Source organism: Natrix helvetica (genome assembly GCF_964273705.1).
Source record: "Natrix helvetica genome assembly, chromosome: 1".
In the NCBI taxonomy this organism is placed as follows: domain Eukaryota; kingdom Metazoa; phylum Chordata; class Lepidosauria; order Squamata; family Natricidae; genus Natrix; species Natrix helvetica.
This window is the reverse complement of record NC_138548.1, coordinates 97,705,636-97,722,503: the sequence shown is the minus strand read 5'-3', so window position 1 is coordinate 97,722,503 and position 16,868 is coordinate 97,705,636. Positions and strand designations below refer to the sequence as shown.

Sequence of the window (16,868 nt, the reverse complement as noted above, 5' to 3'; positions counted from 1 at the left end):
CAAAGAAGAGGGAGTCAAACTATTCTCCAAGGCACCTGAGGGTAGAACAAGAAGCAATGGGTGGAAACTAATCAAGGAGAGAAGCAACTTAGAACTGAGGAAAAATTTCTTGACAGTTAGAACAATTAATCAGTGGAACGGCTTGCCTCCAGAAGTTGTGAATGCCCCAACACTGGAAGTCTTTAAAAAGATGTTGGATAGCCATTTGTCTGAAACGGTATAGGATTTCCTGCCTAGGCAGGGGATTGGACTAGAAGACCTCCAAGGTCCCTTCCAACTCTGCTATTGTATTGTATTGTATTGTATTGTATTGTATTGTAAAACCTCCATTACATTTCTGATTTAAATAGATCTCTGTTGTACATGTATTATTTTAAAAAAGTAAGTGATCTGTATTTCTCAGTATAAATAAAGTTGTTATACTTTAGATTATTTACTACATGTAATTTACAAATAGAAATTTCCTCAGATATTGTATCTATATGACCTAAAATTAATCTCCAATTTTTTAATGCAATAATCTAGTAGACATGCTACAAAAGAAAAATAGATTTTTCATCTTCTCTTCCACCTGATAACTCAAAAGTGTTCATGATTTTGAGACATTCTAGATGGACCTACTAAAGGATTACTCTGGGCAGAAAGGCATTAGACAAATTATATAAGGAAATTATAAACAAAGATCTTTAATCAAAGTTCCCACTTTGTCTAGAAATATATCTTAGGTTTCTCCTTGGTAACAAATACTTAATTTCTATCTTTCTAACCTTGCAAAAAATAGATTGATAGCCAAGGTAGCAGAAAAAAATTAGCAAGTATTTACCCTTTCGAATTTGAGTTTTTCTACTAAGATATTATGCATGGGGTCATTATTTTAGGAGAAGAATTAGGAAACCAGCTGTTAAATGGATCATTTGTACAAGACTTTATGAGCAGTATAAATCTAGGCAAATGTCGATCAAGGCTCAGAAATAAGTATATTTGATTTTATGAAGCAAAGGTGAAGAAAAGTGATTTGCAGATGAGAAGTAAAATGTTGCTTTCTGATCAGCTACAGAGGCATGCTAAGGTGAATTTTAATTATGACTAAATTGTGGTATTACTCTTTCATACCCTGAACATCTGTTCCCTTCAGGAATGATGATTTATGCAGGCTATCAATAGAGACAGCTTGCTACAGCTTATGTCACGGTTTGCGGAAAGATGGGGTCGTATTTCCAAAAATATCAGCTTTTATGTGGATAACAGCCAGTGTGTTATTAAGGTAATAGGTGAAAGGGAGCATGATATGTTCGCTTTTAATTCTGAAACTAAATATTTACTTTACTTCTTTTCTTCCAGACCATCTGTTGTTAATGAAGAATGCAACTTGGACACTGAATGGTCTCATTTTTCCTAGAGATGTCAAGAGAAGAAAAGCTGAGCCTGTACTTTCCAAACGTATGAAGAAACTTATAGAAAAACCTATGATCAGACTTTTGGTGTTTAAGAACTGCATGGGACAGGATGGTTATGAAATAGCAGCATCTCCAAACGAAATTGAAAAGGTATATTGAGATGTGGCATAGCAAAAAGTATATGAAGAAAGTTTTCACTTTTTTATTATTTGTAATTGGTCCATTTAGATATGATTAGAGTAGAGATAATTCAGCTGCGGAGGTTACAACAAAATTGTAGGTACACCTTCCCTAGATAATTGAATAGATTCCATTATACATTGTTATATTTTACTTGGTTGCTTTATTGTATCATTAAATAGTAGTAACTGTGAAAGGGATCTTGGAGTCCTAGTGGACAACCATTTAAATATGAGCCAGCAGTGTGCAGCAGCTGCCAAAAAAGCCAACACAGTTCTAGGCTGCATCAACAGAGGGATAGAATCAAGATCACGTGAAGTGTTAATACCACTTTATAATGCCTTGGTAAGGCCACACTTGGAATACTGCATTCAGTTCTGGTCGCCACGATGTAAAAAAGATGTGGAGACTCTAGAAAGAGTGCAGAGAAGAGCAACAAAGATGATTAGGGGACTGGAGACTAAAACATATGAAGAACGGTTGCAGGAACTGGGTATGTTTAGCTTAAGAGAAAGAAGGACTAGGGGAGACATGATAGCATTATTCCAATATCTCAGAGGTTGCCACAAAGAAGAGGGAGTCAAACTATTCTCCAAAGCACCTGAGGGTAGAACAAGAAGCAATGGGTGGAAACTAATCAAGGAGAGAAGCAACTTAGAACTGAGGAGAAATTTCCTGACAGTGAGAACAATTAATCAGTGGAACAGCTTGCCTCCAGAAGTTGTGAATGCCCCAACACTGGAAGTCTTTAAGAAGATGTTGGATAGCTATTTGTCTGAAACGGTATAGGGTTTCCTGCCTAGGCAGGGGGTTGGACTAGAAGACCTCCAAGGTCCCTTCCAACTCTACTATTGTATTGTATTGTAAATCCAATTTTGGGGGTTTAGAATTGGGGTAGAGACTTGGGCTCATGCAATTCCATTAATATTTATATGTGGAGAACTAGAATTGATCTACTTAGATTTTTGTAAGCATTTACGTTTGCTTTATAATTCATGTTTAAATTTCGGAAGAAGAAAAAGAAAACAAATCTGAAGAAGTTGAGCATTACAGAATTGGACATGAAAAGAAAGGAACATAGATGGTTAATAAATGGTGTTTGGAGCAAGTAAATTAAAAATGTGGGATGCCTGGGCACTTCTTTCCCTCAGATAGGTCTAATTCCTCTATTCCCAGCTTTCACTTAAAAATATCTATTTTATAGGAAAAGGTCTCTTTCTGCTTAAAAGTGTTTTCAATTAATGAATGAATAGACATAGCAATAATGAACATACCCAATATGAAGATGGAAGTAATATTTGCACATTTGTTTCAGAGGTGGGATTCAATTTTTTTTACTACTGGTTCTGTGGGCGTGGCTTTGTGGGCATGGCAGGGGAAGGATACTGAAAACTCCCCATTCCCTCCCCAGCCTCTAACCTGCTTTCCAGCTCCGTTCTCCTGTTGAGCGCAACTAAAGACGATCAGCTGGAAGGCAATGGGGATGGGGTTAGCCTATTTGCCGGTTCTCTGAACTACTCAAAATTTCCGCTACTGGTTCTCCAGAACCTGTCAGAACTGGCTGAATATCACCTCAGATTTGTTTGGTTCATGTTGAGAAGTGTTTCCTATAATTTCCTATAAAATATCAATCTTATTGAAATGATAATTCAGAATTTTAGAATTTGAGGTAGCTAAGATTGGGTAATAATGTCTGTATTTTGCAACCCTCCCTCAGAGAAAAGTAAAAGAATGGGTTAAGACATTTCTAATTCTTTTTTTTTAAAAAAATGAAGTGTTCTAAAATATTTAAAAATGTTGTTTCCAAAACATGTAGATAATAGCTATTTTTATTATGCACTTGCCTAAAATAGCAGTCCCACAAAATAGTGCAGCATTATATCTATTCAGGGTGAAGGTTTTTAAAAAAATTATGATGTCATATATACTCATGAATAAACGTATCCATGGATAGGCCTACTTTTGAATTTTTAATCAAAATACATGTATGCCACCTGCAGATAAGGTGATCCACAAAATGTTTGCATGTTTTAATTTTCATAATTGTCTCATCCATGGATGATCCACAGATTATCCATTTTTAATGGTATCTGGTTAAACATTCAAATGTCATTTTAAGAAAACAGCACTCCTTACTAGCACTAATGATGTTACCTAGTTAAAGTATTGAAACGTCTGCAAGAAAACAAGTAAGCTCAGAGAGCACTCTAACCACTGTGCCACTATGGCTATCTTCATAAATGACTTACAGTAGATTAGATAATAGAAGGTGAACTCATCAAATGTGCAGGTGACACTAAACTAGTAGGAATAGCCAATATTTCAAAAGACAAGCTCTGGATCCAAATAAATCCTGACAGACTTAAAAAATGTGCCCTATCGGAGAAATGGGCTGACGTCGCGACGGCACGACGTGCAATCTTGGTGCTCTGAGATCGCAGTCGATATTTCTGCCACCGGATGGTCCATTTGGACCTAAACCATCCCGCAGAGATAGTGATTGGGAAGGGCATCTCCTGCTGGTCTCAGGGACACCACAAAGTCCCTGAAAGATCCAGGAATAGCCTTTTTTTCCGGTGACAGAAATGCAGCTAATGAAGCTGCTGAAGTTGGGACAGCTCTGGAACAGGAAGAAAGTGAAAAGAGAAAGTGTGTTGAATTGGTGAGGAAATTTTATTATTAGAAAAAAGAGACTATCCCAAAAAAATTTTTAGTTAAATTTAAATTGAAGATAGAAGACTGTAAGTGGCAAAATTAATCTACATTAAACTTCATGTGTTATCCTGTTTCTATTTTTTTTTTTCATGGATGGAATTTTTGCAAAGGCTCCCTATTTTTTAAACTGAATGGATTATTTTTTTCTTCTTTTTTCACTTTTGCTTACACCTATTTTCCTTCCTTTTTTTATAATGCTTGATTGGATTGATTGGATTGTTTTTGATCTCCATTTAAGGTTTTTTCTTTCTTTCTTAAGCTTGGAATATAAAGAAGATAATAAGAAGGCTTATAAAGAGGGTTGTAACAACAGGAGGAAAAACAGTTACACTGTCACTTAAAGGCTGGAGGCTGGATACATTGTTTTTTCTTCTTTCTCTTTGATCACTTGAGATTCAAGGTTCTTTCAGTTTGTTTACTGAGAGTGATAGTAGGAAGAGCACGTTGTTTATACAGGTGCTTTTTGGGAGTTCTATTACTAGATATTGGAGGGAAGACAACATTTTGACTTGCAAGATAATAAATGAACCTGTTTGAAGTTTATTAAAATAGCCTTGAATCCTATAGTGGCAGTGCCTGCAAAATTGAAACAATGGCGCAGCAGGAAAAAGAAATTGCAAATGATTATGTTTGAAATTCAAAATCTATTAGTTGTGACAGAGAGAAGTGAAAAAAGATTGGAGAATATGGAATACAAAACAGAAAAAATTGATGGAAAAACTGAGAATGTTTATCAAACGAAAAATGTGGAGGACAGAGTTCAAAAAATGGAAGAAAAAATGAGCAAAGAGATAAGAAATCTATGGATACTGACAACAAAGTGAGCGTGGTTGGTAATAGCAAGAGCGGAATATGGAAAGGAGAGATAGACGGATTGGAACTCTACCCCAGACTTCAAAGCACACAAGAAGAAAAGAGAGAAAAATTGACGGACATAAGGAGAGAAATCTTGACAGAAGCACCAGTGGTAACCAAAGATAAGCTGATGGAAAGAGCAGATGCTGGGTTTCAAGCTTTTATGAGATACGAAAGGAACAACACATTGCAAAGAGAGATTCACCCAAGATTTATTAAGAAAGTAACTAGAATATTAATGCTACAAATGGCAAGCTTATTTTTCCTGTTACTTTATTATTCAGGCAACCAGCTTTTTGCACTGTTATAAATGAATATATTTGTATTATTTATAATAATGTTAAAATGGATTGGAAGAATATTGTGAATCTTCAAATTTACTGAAAATGATCCTAAATGGCTGAGATACCATTAACAGCTAAATGTACTTATGTTTCATTCTAGAAAAACAATAATATTTAAATATTAATGCTTTTGGTTTTGATTTTGTTTCAAGTTTTTAGATATTTGTACCATGCGACTGAACCTTACTTCACCAGCAAAGTATATATACAATATGCATGGCGAAAAAAGGGAAGATCTCCTAAATGGTAAGAATTGCATCATTTGCTATTATAAAATAACAAACAACAGCATGTATGAAATGAAGCAACCAGTTCATGCATGCGTAAATGTTTGAATGCTAAACATAAAAATATCTTACAGCTTTATTGAGGGGCAGTGTAGCCTATGATTTCAATAGTAAACTGATTTTTTCATGTCAATCAAATCATATTATTTATTCAATGACTAGATCAGTTTTCAAGAGTTTTCCTATAAACTCTCTTGTACAATTGGAATTTAACTCATTTAAAATTGCTACTTCTAGTTTTCATCTGAATAAATACTAATTTTTCACTATTCCTAATTGAAGTAGCATCATTGTAGAGTAGATTTCAGTTTTTATGTGTATGTATGTGTGAATTTAAATTATTTGGCTGTACACAGGTAAGGACAACTTGTATAGTAACTGTATTTGGTTGAAAGAAGAAGAAAAAAACTCCTCAAAAGGTCTAGATCAGGGTGCCTAATTTGCGACCCACGGGCCGGATGTGTCACATGCTGGGCACACCCACCCCCATTTTAGTGAAAGGGATAAAGGTCACAAGACATCCCATGATATCAACGTGACACTGCGAGTTTGACACTCCTGGTTTAGATCATTGCAGCAAAATTAAGCACCCACAAAAATAAGTGTATTATTTCTCATAAAAGTTAATTTGGCAATGGTATCAATATTATAGGGTTAAATTCCTATATTGTGCTTTACATAAGCCCAAATAACAACCAAAATAAGGAGCAGAAGTTATTCTGTGTCATGGCAATTTGGATACAGTTCTTACGCCTTTGCAGGAAAAAAGAAAGAAAAGAGACTAATGAGGCATTTGAGGTCAAACAGGAGACAGGAAAATGAACCTCTGTACAATGTTGAAGATGTAATGATTGAATATTAAAAGACAATTATAAAAAAATAATGAAAAATGTAATGATATACTTTAATTCAGAACAGCAAAGAACTAAATAAAAAAATCTGAGGGAGACTGGTGGTTCAAACAATACATACATACATACATACATACATACATACATACATTGAGTAAACCTGTTGGCTTGTGAAGAATACTGTCTGCTAGTAGCACAGATTAGGGTACTAGAACAACTCCAAAGTCTTGTCCTCGACTTATGACCATTCATTCAGCAACTGATACACTGCTGAAAAAAAATGACTTACGTCTTGTGTACAAAGTTATGGTCATCACAGTGTATCCACAGTCACGTGATCAAAATTCAAGTGCTTGGCAGCCCACCCACAGTATACCACAGAGGTGCTTCAACTCCTCCTAACCCCCTATTCCCGCCCATCTATGCTCTTTTGGCTGCCCTTGGTCTTGCTCTATGGAGCAGCAACCAGCCCTAGAATTGCATGATTATGGGCCTGCTTGCCACTCCCTGGGAAGCTTCAGCCTGCCCCAGCAAGCACCATGAAGCGTTCATTCACACAGATGCAGCAGCCTTTCGCTTTTTTTGTGCCCAGCCATCATGGCCAAAAGAGAAGTGACTCAGTGCCTTTGCTGTCTCCTTTTCGCGCCTTTGTTGATTTCTTTTTGCTGCCTTTACTGTCTCCTTTTTGAACCCATCAAATGCTTCTTACACATGGTTCCTTGAGTCTTCAGAACACTCACTTTCCTTGCAAAGCTGTGCTGTCTTAATACTCAAGTATTATGTTCAATTCTGGGCCTCAGACCTTTATCTTTAAGAAAAATTCAGATAACTTGAAAGAAGTTAAGAAAAGGACACGCAACAACAAAAAATAAAAAAAGTAGAATTAAATCCGGTAAAGAGAAACTGAAGGAAGAGGGAATGTTTTAGCCATGAGAAGAGAAGCAGTAATCCCATAAATCGGGGAATGAAATCATGGACTACAGTAAATTTGACAGTGGGTCCAGTTGTGCAGTGATGTCTTTTAAAGAGTTGAATGAAAGATTGAAAGTGATCAATGAATTCCAGAGGAATGGGCTCTTCATAGTTTTCCTTTGCTTCTCTTACTGAATGAGGAAGCAATTGTTATGCTGTATTCTTTCATAGGGAATTATTAGAACTAGTTTTCATGTATTTATTTATTTTCAGTCAGATAGATAGATTATATACAGGCTGTATATAGTTGTATATATTGTATATATATTGTGTATATGCTGTATTGTGTTTTATGAGACTTTCCTGGATTACAGACTATTCCCTAAATCTTTATAACACAAGTTTAAATATTTTTTATATCTTTGTGTTACAGTTAGGGTTACAATTTGATCATGGGCTTGTAAATCTTTTTGCAAATTTGGAATTTGCAGGGAACATCTCTGTCAGTGCTGCCAAGCTGACCAGTAACTGGAAGTCTTTTATTTCCACATATTGAACCCAATCTCAAAGTAATTCATTTGTAAACTAACAAAAATAACTTAAACCCTTGTTAACAAAAATAATTCCAATTTAAGAATAACATAATCAAGATCACGTGAAGTGTTAATACCACTTTATAATGCCTTGGTAAGGCCACACTTGGAATACTGCATTCAGTTTTGGTCACCACGATGTAAAAAAGATGTGGAGACTCTAGAAAGAGTGCAGAGAAGAGCAACAAAGATGATTAGAGGACTGGAGATTAAAACATATAAAGAATGGTTGCAGGAACTGGGTATGTCTAGTTTAATAGAAAGAAGGACTAGGGAAGACATGATAGCAGTGTTCCAATATTTCAGGGGTTGCCACAAAGAAGAGGGAGTCAAGCTATTCTCCAAGGCACCTGAGGGTAGAACAAGAAGCAATGGGTGGAAACTAATCAAGGAGAGAAGCAACTTAGAACTGAGGAGAAACTTCCTGACAGAACAATTAATCAGTGGAACAGCTTGCCTCCAGAAGTTGTGAATGCCCCAACAATGCAAGTCTTTAAGAAGATGTTGGATAGCCATTTGTCTGAAACGGTATAGGGTTTCCTGCCTAGGCAGGGGGTTGGACTAGAAGATCTCCAAGGTCCCTTCCAACTCTGCTATTGTATTGTAAATAATATCCTGGATATCCTGTCCATACAGCATGGCTTTGTTTACATTTGTCAGGAGGTTTTCTGAGAGGAGATAGTGAGAGAAGATGGGTTTCCAAAAACCATAAGTAATTGTCCTGAACATACAGTAGCAACCTCATGTAGTATGCTATAGTCAAACATTTTCTAGATGCAATGGGCAGCAAATGGGAATACATGCAATTACATGTAATTAATGACACACAAATATCATCTATGAAGATAGAGAAGATTGAATGTAGCTGAATGTAAGATCAAAGATTCAAGGATTATGAAGAGTGAAATATGGCAAAGGAGGGCTGAAGAACATATTTTACATAGAGATGAATTTTGGTGATGGACTAACAAGACGTTTGGTACAGGTCATCAAATAAAGTTAATGTAAGTAAAACAGCAGCAGAATCTGTGGATAATTGTCAAATATTATCTAGGTTAGAAGAACTTCACTTCTTCATTTTGGTCTCTGAGCATAGGAGTTTGGCCCAAGCAGAAGCCCTCATCAGAATTCACTCTATAATAACTGTAACTTACTGTATGGCAGGAAGCCTGCCACTTTATACGTGTCTGAATGATTAATTACTACGTATGTTCCAGTTTGAATGTTGTAACAGGCACATCTTTTGGGATTGTACCATCTTTCAGTGAGTTTACTTCTTTTTTGTATTACCCTTACCATTTTTTCCCTCTCTCATCTTACCTGATTCCCTCCTCCCCCTCCCAAACAAAAAACTCTGTGGTGATACAATGGTTAGAATGCACTACTGCAGGCTAATTCTGCCAACTGCCAGGAGTTCAATTCTGACTGTCTCAAGGTTGACTTAGCTTTCCATCCTTCTAAGGTCAGTAAAATGAGGGGGCAGATTTTGGAGGGCAATATGCTGACTCTGTAAACAGCTCAGAGAGGACTGTAAAGCACTATGAAGTGTATATAAGTCTAAGTGCTATTGCTATTAGGTCAAAAGTGTTGATGGTTATTAGTTATATACTGTCATAGTACAGTTTAGGAATATACCAACCTTAATAGCAAGCAACCATTTATCTATTGACTATATTGTGCCTTCTTTCCTTCTCCTTGCCTGACTTCAAATAAAAGTCATTTGACATTTACAGTAGTTGCCTGGGATTTTCTGCCATATCTTTTGGAAAAAAAATATAGGATACAAATAGTATGCATATTTTTTAATTTCCAAAAATATATGAAATAAAATAGCAATATACTAACTTGTTTACTTTCAAACACTTCATAGCCACCAGTAACACGGTTATCAAATTGCAATATTTTGCTGCTCACACCGCTTGATCATTAAGTTCTTGGTTTGTCAAATCTCTGTGCTGCCAATACTCTAGCTAATACCTTATCATGTATACCAGCAAGGAAAGCATAAGTGGAACTGGAAGAATTTAAAATTCTGCAGAATTACAACATATTCTTAGAAAACCACTTGTGGGAGAGAATCCCTCTCCTGTCCCAAATAAATGAAAACCGAATATCTTAATTGACTATGTGTGAATTGATTGCTGAGAAAGGGATGATTGGGCAGTAGGAGAAATAGAATGAGTGACACATCATTAGGTCTCTTTTTTAAATTCTACCCTCTATCTGCAGCTGTTCATTTATATTTATTTCTTTTATATTGCATTTCTTTAGTTATATACAGAGAAATAGGAGGCCCTTGTTGACAAAGTTCTTTCCAATTGGGTGCATACAACATACAATATTATTTTGCTAATGTTCCTGTATATGTTATGCTTGTATGTCAAACCACTTAAATGTTATATGTCTTAGTGGTTATGAAATATTACTCTTCTTCTTCTAGCTTTCCCATTTTTGTCCCATGTGTGGCTCCAAACTCAGGAGATAATTGAGTATACCATATTGAACACTATTAGAATATTACTTGTTGGGAGCAATATGCTGACTCTTAGAGAGGGCTGTAAAGCACTGTGAAGAGGTATATAAGTCTAAGTGCTATTGCTACTAATATGGGATTTTATTTTTAAGACTGCTCAAATAAAATTGTTTTTTTTTTATTTTGAAATCTCGTAAGTATTTCCTTACTTTAAAGAAAGTAAGGAATCTATTTAATATATTATCTTTAAAATAAAATGTAAAGTTATCCCCAGGTCAAGGTCAGCTTCTGGTTATTGCATTCAACACTTTTTTGGCAGCATAACAGGGTTGCTTGGCTACTGCTTTTTCCAGAATAGGTTTCTGTATTTCCACTTTAGCCAACATAATCTGAATTCACACCCATATATTGCATTATCTAAACCTTAATATGTACATTCTTCCATTATAACTTATGTTCTGACTTAAAGTTTGATTCAATTTATTCTCTTTGATTAGTTTGCCAGGGCATCCAGATAACAAGCTAAGTAGTTTTTTTCATTCATTTAACAAATTCTAATATAGGGTAGTTATTGTTATAAAGTAGATGTAATCATTTTTAATGCAAATAATACAATTTGTAAGTAATAATTAGTTATATACTCTTTCAAATCTTTGAATAGGATAAGTATCATGAAATGTTTGGCATGTTTTTGTCCAGTTAATTTCAGTGATTTTACTGGATACAAACTGTATAACTTCCTACTATAATCAGTAGGATTTAAAATGTTTTATTGTTTCTTGACTAAAATCTATCGTGTTCCATTTTTTTGTTTTTCTGTTCCCTGATTCTAGTTAACACCTTGCATAGTCAGCTAACATGCAGTAGTAACTAGTGAAGTTATAACCTATGGAAAATACTAAGTATAAACATAACTAGTTTTACTAATTTGAAGCTTTAATCATGACGAAAATGATTTGTGGTCATGTTTAAATTGTAATGCTGGATTGTCTTTGTCATTTGCATGGCTTACACTAAGAGCAAAACAGAATTGGATTATACTGTTAAAAGCTATTTACATATGCTTTTACATATATTGTAATATGTTTATTTTCTAGTTTAACCTCTTTAGACTTTTTAATATAGAAAATAGGTTAAGTGATAAAAGTAGGAAAGAAGCATAAAGTCTATTGGAAAACTACCAAATGTCCTCTGCAAATAGGACCTATTCAGAATCAGTAAGCGTATGATGAGTGAAGTGGTTTTGAATATCGTCTTTAGAATCCATGCTGTTAGAAGGCCAGCCCTGAACATGGCAACTCTTATTTCTACACACAGTACCTCTTCACTCTCAATTTAACCTAAAAATCTGATGAACCCATTACTCCATACTTGATTTCATGGAACAAGGAGTAGATATAGTTACAAATGATCAATCACAAGCCGTGAACCAAAGCAGTAAGGCATTAACAATTCACACCATTTTGGTCCACTTGCTCAAGCAGAAGATGTCCAGCATATTTAATGGACAGCAACTTCACTCAGTTTTAGAAAAGACATGACTCATGATGCATTTTAGAAATGAAAAGATTTTGTGCCTGCTAACCATTTGCACATCAGAGTTCAAAAACTTCTAAACAATTAACATAAGTGTGAGCTCTTTCTGAAGGATGAAGAATGAGTATCTAAATTAAATTTACTCAGGTAGAGTATAAAATGACCAAAGAAATGCTTCTTTCCCAATAAAGTCATGTACCATTCAATGGAATTGTGTAAATCAGCATCTTGTGAAGTAGTATGTAACACTACAGACCCCACAGGCATCTGCCGTCAATTTAATGGGATCACTGAAGAAGCAAGGCAGCTGTGAAAGATTGCTTTAAGTACAGCAATCATGTGCTTGTCATTCTGTTCAATGGTGGAAAAATCCAAATTCGGATAGGCATCAGTATTTAAGAGAATGATTGCTAAAGCTTCTCTCATAAGTACCTTGGGGACAATAAGATTTGACATATAACATGTAAACAAAAGTACACAACAGCTGTTAGATTAGTTTTGTTTGAGTAAAATATGTCGGGATCATTTAATATAGCATGTGTTCTCTCAGTCAGTCAGGCTGAGTGTGCAGACCACAGTTTTGAATATTGTACACCAATAGCTGGGAGGACACAGTTGTACAGCCATTGCCAAAATAGCAGGGAAAAAATTTACTCAACTAACTATACCTCTTGATTACAAAAGCCTTATTGTGAACATAAGAACTACAGTTGTATGTCACACATATTCTTTATTTCAAAAGTTTCAATTCTCAGGCATTTTGAGGGGCACTCATCTTAGGGATCAGATTCAGTAGATACAACAGTCAAAGCATATTGTATGGCTATGTTAAATGCACTATATGTTTCCCTTCTTTTCATTTTCTTGGATATATTTGTCTTCATCATTAACATCGAGGACAAATCTGAAGAAAACATGCTTAATTTAATTTAATGACAACAGAAGTTAGAGGTTCTTTCAGTTTTCAGAATCTTTAAACATTAGATACTTTCTGTCATGATTTTCTTTTAAGTATTTGTTTAATAATTTAAATCATAATTTTTCATGAGGAAAATCACAAACAGATATAAATTGAGCCTGTATGATTGTAAAACAAATTAGAAATTCAGCAGCCAATAGTAATTTGGTGCTTTTAGGTCTCTCTTATGTACACAAAACTAATAGAGGTAGGTTGCTATATAACTCTTTAAAATCAATAAATTTGATGTCCATTTGTTCAGCACTTCATTTCTGTGTGATCTCGTAAGCTGCAGACTCTCTAGCAATTGTTTGAGGAGTTACTTTGCCAAAATACGTCATCATCTCCTCCTTCCCTTTTAGTCACCCCATTGCTATTTAGTACAATCTCCCATCTTGAAAGGAGAATTTGGAGAAATTTTGGAGAACGGTTGGTTCTTGGAAACATGTTTGTTTTGGGACTTATTGATGTTTTAAACTGTTTTGAACATGTTATGAGTACTTGGGCAAAATGATAGCTGTAGTGTTCATGGTTAAATACAAAGGTACTCAAAGAACAATCAGTCATGTATTTAAGACTGATATAGATAGAGGCCACAATTAGAAGATTTAGAGGATGAATTCTAAGGAAAAACCTTAATATCTCAACTTCTCATTAAACTTAAAAATACTCTTTGATAGGTATGCACAAACCTACTATAGATATTTCTGAAGATGTAATGCTTTGCACTTCTTTAGTAATCTGTACAGTTCTTTAGTAATCTGTACAGTTCTTCCGAGAAGGGTGGAGCTAACTATAATATTGATCATAGCTATTTATATAAGGCTTCAGTTGGTCACAGTGCTGTAGAAACAACATTATTTAATAGGGAAGAAAAACAATAATCAGAATGTACTTAGAATTCCCCAAGGTTTTATTTCCATTGTTTTGTGTTTTTATTTATCCAACATACTATCTTGTATCAAAAGGCTCTAGCTTGGCTTTTCCTGTCACAGCTAACCTCTTCTGTACATTTCAAGTAGCCAAAAATAAGAGATCAACTTACAATGTCTTTGTCATGGTCCCGCCTCTCCCCTACCCCCCTGGTTCTACTTCCAAGCATTTTTTTTAAAAGAACCATAAAGTCTATTTGAAAATTAAAGCTGTTATTGGGAAACAAGTTGATGCTGGAAGGTGGTGGTTTCCTTTGCAATGTGCTAGCTTACAAACATCAAGGAAAACAGCTGAAGGCCCTCTGGTACCTGTGAGTTCCACATTTCTTGACTTTGCTCTATACTATGATGTTTAGTGACAGTCAGATCATTGGGCTGATGCAAAAACAATTACATAAAGCCTATTGTTTTGTCTTGTGCACAAATTGCTTTCATTTGTAAATATATTTACTTTGAAACCAATCTTATGATTTCTGCAGACTTTGCTTCTCTGTAGCAGTGCTAACAATTTGCCTTTTGGCTCAATAGAATGTTTAAAGCAGGGGTGTCCAAACTTGGGAACTTTAAGACTTGTGGACTTCAACTCCCAGAATTCCCCAGCCAGCCATGCTGGCTGGGGAATTCTGGGAATTGAAGTCCACAAGTCTTAAAGTTCCCAAGTTTGGACACCCCTGCTTTAAAGCATACTGCAATATATGAATCATTATTACAAAGACATTACAAATAATGGAGTTTGACTGGAGTGTGATATTTTGCCTCCCACAAGTCTCTAGAATTTCCTACTATTAATCTTGATTATTGATCCATGATATATGGAATTATTAGTACTTTTATCACTGTGTAATTAATGTATGTTTCATTTGCCTCTTCATCATCAAGCTTCTGGAATTCAGGCTAATGCTAGATGCTTCATTCTACAGGTAGTCATTGACTTACACCCATTTATTTAGCAAGTTACAACAGCACTGAAGGATGTAACATCAGTCCTCATACTTACAACTGTTGCAGCATCCCCATGGTCACATGATCAAAATTCAGGCCCTCAGTAATCAACATGTATTTACATCAGTTGTAGCATCCCAAGTTCATGTGATTTCCATTTGCAACCTTCCTACCCAGTTTCCCACAGAAAGATCAAAGGGGAAAGATAGATATTCTTAAAGATTGCATAATTCACTTAACAACTGCAGTGATTCACTTAAAAGTATGGCAAAATTGGTGTGCCTCACTTAGCTATTCACTGAACAACCATTGCTTAGCAATGGAAATTCTAGTCTCAGTTGTGGTTGTAAATCAAAAAATACTTGTATTTTCCTATCTTTAATTTCTCCTTTTGTTGGACATTTTCTTCACCCACTGATAGGTATATTAGAAGTCCGTGGCAGCTAATGTTCAAAAGGCGGACCAACAAAATACTTTCAGACCAGCTTCTCAACTCAGTGTGATCTGTTTTTGGAGAGAGGATGTCTATGGAGATTCTAAGTCATCCAGGTCATGGTTGTCCCAAAGGTCCTTTTTCAGGAGCCAACTGGACTTGCTTTTCTTTCAAGCTGTTTCTCTTCTCATCCAAGAAGCTTCTTCAGCTCTGACTGGTTGGTAGAGAGAGGATGTTCATCTTTCAGGATCCTGTGATATTTAGAATTTCAAAAACAAAAAGTGGCCAAAGAAGCTTCACACAATTTTGATAATAGTAATTATTTGACAATTTCAGTTGGGTTTTCAGCTGGGATATGGTATTGCTTTATTTTCTTTAGTGGGTGGCCTATGCTAGAAACAGTATGGAAAGAATATGGGCCTACTGCTCTTCCTCAAACACTTGATACCAGGAAGTGTTATCAGAGTGTTCATCTGAACTCTCTGGCACATTGAGGTTATAGACACACTATTAAGTCCATAAAATGATATTGGAAGATTACTGTTTGATATCCAGAGTGATGAAGTAATAATATCTCCACAGGATTCCTCCTTCCTCATCTCACCTGCTGATTTGTATCTATGTGAAACTGCTAAGGAAGGTTCTTTTGGAGTAGGGCCATAGCTGTACACAGTAGGAATATGGACTGTTTTGATTGGGTTTGGAAAGGGTACCTTAGAACACAGCACCTGCTGTGATTCATTACAGGAGTTGAGCCTATTTCCAGGATTGCATGGCTGCAGCAAAAGCCTCTTAGCAAAAGTCATGCCATCTATAAAATGATAGTTTTAATGATTTGTAAACAGGTTAAATGTTTATGCTCTCACTCATCCTGAACTACCTCTTCTGAACTGAACCTGTATGCTCTTTGTATGCATATTGCACACAGCTCTACTACTTCTTACCATTCAATTTATATTCTTGAATGCTGCATAAATTCATAACATGCTGGATGGGGGAAGTTAATCTGCAATTAAATCCAGATAATGTGAAAGTTCGGTAACTAAGAAATTGGATTTCAGAATCAATTCATTTTGAATATTACACTCTTTGGAAAGAAGATCTGTAATAACAGAATTCTTCTTGATCAGTAGCTGCCAATGAATTTTCAAGTGGGGGCTTTGACAGGAAGCCATGCAGTTAAGTGTAGTGCACCAACTGTGATCCCTACTGAGCTTACTGGATTTGGTGACATCCGCCTTCACTTTTGCAACATACTGTGATGATTGGAGGGTGGCAAAGGCAATGTAAGGCACCTCCTTCCAGATGATGCTCCAGCAAGAAGAAAGTTCTGAAATAGAGTGATTGAGATGTTCAGATAGAAGGAGAAATCTGAGGCTAGAGGCTTTCCTGGAAATCATGACCTTTGTCAGGGAGACAATATTAAGAATATTTTTTTAATGTGGGGCTAGATTAATATT

General features: G+C 35.6%; 1 protein-coding gene across 1 annotated transcript in view; it reads left to right on the top strand.

Annotated features, from left to right (window-relative positions):
• Window positions 1–16,868, top strand: part of DCDC1 (doublecortin domain containing 1) — a 276,353-nt gene that overhangs the window by 50,891 nt on the left and 208,594 nt on the right. The window contains exons 6-7 of the mRNA XM_081939283.1: window positions 1,342–1,547; window positions 5,644–5,737. Coding sequence (XP_081795409.1) covers window positions 1,342–1,547; window positions 5,644–5,737 — 300 coding nt within the window. The remainder of the gene's footprint in view (window positions 1–1,341; window positions 1,548–5,643; window positions 5,738–16,868) is intronic.